This window comes from Morone saxatilis, unplaced genomic scaffold (genome assembly GCF_004916995.1).
Source record: "Morone saxatilis isolate NCDOM2014 unplaced genomic scaffold, NCSU_SB_2.0 Contig16, whole genome shotgun sequence".
NCBI classification, from domain to species: domain Eukaryota; kingdom Metazoa; phylum Chordata; class Actinopteri; family Moronidae; genus Morone; species Morone saxatilis.
The window spans coordinates 6,961,209-6,967,096 of record NW_023339718.1 but is presented as its reverse complement, the minus strand read 5'-3'; the positions used below and the strand labels follow the sequence as shown (position 1 = coordinate 6,967,096).

General features: G+C 41.8%; 1 protein-coding gene across 1 annotated transcript in view; it reads left to right on the top strand.

The window, feature by feature from the left end:
* fam172a (family with sequence similarity 172 member A) overlaps positions 1-4,675 on the top strand; it is a 139,825-nt gene extending 135,150 nt beyond the window's left edge. Inside the window, exon 11 of the mRNA XM_035658690.1 lies at positions 2,153-4,675. Within this exon, the coding sequence (XP_035514583.1) occupies positions 2,153-2,313 (161 nt within the window). The 3' untranslated portion in view covers positions 2,314-4,675. The remainder of the gene's footprint in view (positions 1-2,152) is intronic.
* Positions 4,676-5,888: the final 1,213 nt, after the last annotated feature.

The window sequence follows — 5,888 nt, the reverse complement described above, 5'->3', positions numbered from 1 at the left end:
GGGGATCCACCATATAGAGGAGGTGGAGCTTCACACCAGAGTCACTGGAGGGGCACAGACTCATCTGCATATTGGCACAGAGACGCCCCTCTGGTGACCCCGAACTGCGATGGGATAGGGTGGAGAGGCTGGCGGCGTTCCGGAGGAGTTCACCGCCAGTTCAGGGTGAATGAGAGAGCACTGCGGCATTGATCGCTTCTGCAGGAGAAAAAAAGGACAAAACAGAAGTAAAAACACTAGTGAGGGAGAGACCGATGAGACGGGGGAAAATGGAGGAGGAGGTGGAAAAAAGATCACAGTGCTTCAAATTGGATATAAATGATAGATTAGAGGTGTGAGAGGGCCGTGTCTTTGTTTTCCAGGGATGGATGTTATGTTGAGCCTTACACAGGTAGCAGAGTCACTGAGAGTGCTGGGTTATTGACTCCCATGATTGCTAGGCCAGTAAATTTGACCCAAGGCACTAACCGCAGTCTGCTAGCTATAGAGCGTGCAGCGCAGTCCCTTATCTCAGAGTGATCGAGAACCCCCTTACATACTCGTACACACAAATTACACACACACACAAACAAAACACACCACTAGCAAAGACCCCGCAGTTACCCCCAGTCTAACAAACACACACATGCACGCACACCATCTCCATTAATGCGTCCAGGTACAGGGTCAATCTAATAAACATGGGGTCAGTGCAGTGGTCATCAGAGGCCTGTCTATGGTGAGAGAGCCTTTAAGGTGCTTCCTAATTGTATCCCTGCGGCCTTCTAGTCTAGCTTTTTATAGCCGATCGCATGTACACAGAGGAGCCGGGCGGAAGCAAGGAAAGAAGGAGAAAGGCGCTGGAGAGAGGAGCAGAGATATTTTTAATGCACTACTGATTTGACTCATCCAGAAGGGTCGTGGTTTTCAACCCTTTTCTGCTGGGACCAGTTGTTTTAATACTACCCTAACTGATTTCAGATACTGAGCTTATCCTTTTTTGTAATCCTCCAGAGAAAATTGTAGGGAGCCATTTTAATTTTCTTATCTTAAAAACAAATGCAGGTCCCAAAGAAAAAAACATTTTAAGTGTGCAAATAAGCAAAAAAGAAAACTCATTACTTCAAGGCTTGTATTCACTCATGCCTCTGTCTGTAAACACATGTACATTTTTCTTAGATCTATCTATCAAGGGATGAAACTCTTAATATCATCTCACTGCAAACCTATTCTCCCTCTCGGAAACAAGAGGGCACCTCAGTGTGGCTTCTCAAGTCCAGTTACAGATGTGTTGCTAAGCAGCTGAGCTGCTAGCCAGCGGCAGCAGAAACAAGCCATTATCTGTTAGTGCTCTCGCTGAATGGTTAGCAAGCAGGAGTACAGACGAGTCGGGAAACAGCTGCAGCCACGATCTGTCCTCATCGTCAGCACTCCCGAGCCGAGGTGTTCTGTAGCAGGACTAGCTGGCGCAAGAGAAACATAGGAACTACCATCAAGTTTGCAAGCTATCCAACTAAAAAACTGCCTAGTGATACCCTAACCCCTGAGGCGAACAGGAACCTGAGGCGCATGTACCAGATTTCAAGCTCCAGTGTGACCCCAACTTGGGAACTGGCTAACCTGGGGGAGGTCAGAGGGAAACCCAGCACTGCTGCCTCCCCCCCCGCCACCACTAGACCACTTGATATGCCCACTAGTTACCTCTCTACAGCTTCTGTCCTGCATATCCTCAATCAGCCCTTTAGAATGAATGACTACCGCTCCACTGGTTTCGCTTAGTGCGCCCATTGTGCATAACTCTGGTTTTGTTGGAAGGCCTGAGATGGAAAGCGGGACGTGCAGTGGTGTTGATTATCAGGTATCCGCTTGGATAACATATTAAGGCTGTCCCATTGGACTAATAGGTCATAGGCTGTCATGGCTCTCATGCATAAGGCCCTGGGTTTGCATGGAGCGATGCAATGCATTGCGGCAGTAGACAGCATTTCAAAACCAAGCATCTTCTCTAATGATGTTCATTTATTTTCACATTTTGTGCCACAGAGAGAGAATAGAATGCAGAGCTTAATTTTTAACAATGTTAGAATATTTACATACATTTTCGTTGCCTGTAGCTTTACAATTTTTTTGTGAACCCTGCTAATGTTTCTGTCTGTGTGTCTTTTACATGTAGGCACAGAGAGGCATGAGCTGACCTCCTGGATGAGTTTCAACTCCATCTTCAGGTTCTTCAGCGAGGTCCTGGAGGTGAAAGAGGACGAGGAGGCTGAGGAGACTTCCAACACTGTCACCACACGCAGCAGCTCCCTCAAAAGCAAACACCAAGATTTGTAAAAGACCAATAAAAATGACTTGGGAAAAAGAGGAGAGGGAGCAGGGTGGCAAGGGATCAGAGGGGGCACTGCAGAAAAGGAGGCTAAGTTTCCAGACCCTTTTTTTTTTTTTTATCCCTCTCCCTCCATCTTTCTTTCCTCACTCCTCTCCCTGAGTGTCATTTCTCCCTTCCAGTCCTCCCTGGCTCTGCACACACACAGCCTTGTTGTTGTAAGAGACAAGAGTACAGGGTCACCGTGTATACATCACAATAACGTTTTGCATTACTTCTAGATGAGTGCAACTGTCAAAGCAATATGGGCCCGAGTGTTAGCGCTTCCCGTGGGCTGTGGCCTGACTGCGGGTACGGGCCACGGCAGCAGAGATTAAGGCTGACAGGCGCTGTGCACAATGCGCTGTGGTGCACCTCTAATTGTCCTGACATCAGCCTGAACTGAGCTAATGCCCCGCCTGCCCTCCAGTCTGCACTGCTCAGTCTCTCCCTCCTCTCCCTCTTCCCCACCAGTCCTAAAGCCTGAGCTGCTTACCCCCCCTCCCCCCAAAATCAGCTCATTGCTGTATGGTATCTCCTGCTAAGGCTCGTTATTTCAACCTGATCATTTTTTACATTTTTTTAAAGTCTTTACTCACCACAAATGTTTTTAACAAGAGTGAACACGCACTCTTAACTGGAGACCATTTGTTTTGTTTTAACAGAGGGTGTTGTTTTTATGACTTCTTCATTCTGTAACTCCTCCGCACATGCAGTCAGCTTTTAAACCTGACTTTTCTCATTCAGCTTTGTGTGAAAGGTGGTCCTAACCATTGCCACATATTTCTGGGATTGTAGTGCTTATAATAACAGTTAACTTTTTTTTAATTTCTCAACTTTGAGCTAAATTTAAATGCAATGTTTCATACACAGATTCACACTATTTGATTTTTAATATGAAGCCAATACTTCTCAGAGCTGTAAGTGTTTACTTTAGAATAGATCTATGTTTGATTTACAAAATTGTGCAGAGTCCATCTCTCTGTGTTTATTATGAATATATATATCTTTTTTTTTTTTTTCAGTTTGATATCCTTGAAATTGATGTCTCTGGATGATTGAATGTGATGAAACAAATAAAACAAACACAACCTGTGCTGAATATGGAAAATTCAGGACACTGAGCATATTTAAAATTACTTAAAGTCAAGCATCAGACTGGGTTTGAGGGATATCTCATTTTAACAGGAGCCAGAAGTCAGCTCACAACACTCATAAAGCCTCAATATATCGCCTTACACATGTCAGGAAATTCAAGATTTCAATATTATTCTAAGCCTGAATGATATTTCCTTAGATGTTGGAGAAATGTAACATATCTATTCTTTCCCCTTTTTTCCTTCCACCAAAGTACTTCTTGTGTACTTAGAAGTGACAAAGTCAGCTCCCTGCTCAGCTGCACATAATCTGACTATGTGACACAAACATGATAAAATTTTTTCCACAAGGCTGGTGTGTTTTATAAACCACATAAGGCTTAATGGAATACATCTCTAATGTGTCATGACATTAGTAAAAAACTCAAACCGGATACTAAATCTTATGATACCTTAGACACATTTTTAAACTTCAAATAGTTACCATTGTTTAACTTTCACACTGTGAAATCCTGCCTCTCCTCTCCTCTACTGTGTGTATGGTTTAAGGCTTTTGTGGATTATCTTTCCACTGTAATGAGACAACTGTGGCTCATGGTTGCAGGCCTAATTTCCTTTTAATTTGATTCAGATCTCTCCAGGTTTGAGCAAAGAAGTTGGCTTATTATTTGATTTGATGAGTTTCGTTTCAAGATACCATTGCTCATCTTTCTGCTTTTCAGCTACAATCAGTTCATTTTTCACTCCATAATTTGTATATTGTTGCCTTAGGAATAAACAAGACTCTGTTCACTGTTTTTAATAATATCCAGCAAGCCATATGTGAATGGAACTAAAGATGTAAGAGCAGCCTAAATCCAAAGCACAGTCTGCAAATAAAAGGGGACTAATTTTGCCAATTGCTCTTGAAGACATTATTTTTTGCAGATGGTTTATGTGTTGTGTTGGTTTAAGGAACACGCCTATTTTGTTTTATCGCAGTATAAGACTTTGGATTTTATGAAACCGCGAGTGTCCTGCCAGGTCACATATTTTTCATATACTCTCAAACGTCTGTCTCAGTTTCTTTTGATCCATTTTGGTTTTAATCAGCTGTCTTTAAAATTTATTTTAACGTTTCTGCAACACATTAATTGCTCTACTTTTACATGATTGATTTCATTTTTGTAATTGACCTTTAAAACCTGTCGAAAGCAAATAAAGTGAACTTTTGCATCTTGCTTTATAAACTACACATATTTTCCTATTTCATTATTGCTCATTTTTGTTTACTTTATTTTTTTTTTTCGTTTTGTTATTGTATTTATTCATTTCCTTGTGTTTTTCCTGCTAATCGTCTGTATTTTATTGATTGCCGGTGCAGAATGGCGCACAGGAACATGTGGAAAATTACACAGCAGCACTAGAAAGTCAGGTGCGATTGCAAAGAGAGACATGGAGATGTGCCCGACAGTGTCAAGTGGGAGCAGCAGGGACGAGAAAGTCGAGCTCCAAGTGAAAAATGACCTGAGTCATCATCTCATGTGACATCTATGAAATCCAACCGAGAAGGAAGACCAACTAACATTCATTTGCTGCCACCAAATCGCCCAGTGTTAAATGGCTTTTGTCGTCTTTCTAAACACTCCAAAACCACGACTTTTATTTTTAGGGTTGCTTTTTTTTTAAGTTAAGCGGTAGATAAAACTTTTAAGGGCTGAACATTCAAAACATGTCCTTCAGGTCGGGCTGCTGTGAAAGAGAGCAATATCTTTAAACTGATTATATCATCAGAAAGAAGTGTGTCAAAAGGAAAACAAACTATAAACAGTAATTCCCCTCTTTTTGGTCATTAATTTTGGCAAAGTGAGCCCCCCCTCCAGCTCAGCGAGGTTTTACAGCATCATTTGTTTTCACACGGTGAAACCGATCAGGTCATTAAACGCCCCCTCAATAAATCTTTAGAAATCTTTTCCATTAACCCCTGAACAACAAGTGGAACCAGGCGAGTCCCCCTCACACCGTGTCAGGCCGCTGATTAAAGAGAAGCATTCAATCACACACACACACACACATGTGAATTAGAGTTCCTGTCTTAAAAATGTGTTTAGAACTTCCTAAGGACAAGACTGCCTAACTTCCTCCTGTGATGTTGAGAAAAAAATAATCTATTCTTGTATTAGCGAGAATTTTCTAAGTTTAATTAAATAACCTGCCTTCTGTCCAACGCAGTGGTGTAGTGGTTCCATAAATTATGACCTCCAGTCAGTGATCATCAAAGGCAGACGACTAATACACAGCGAAATAAATTATTATATTATTATAATATTCGGCCAGGAATTATTATATGCCTTGAGACGTGTTCACTATCTAGTAAGTATGTTTTACAGATGATATGGCAACATTAAAAGTTGTGTAAAGTAACTTTAAGGATATATCATTCAATATACACCCCCGTTCCGATGCAA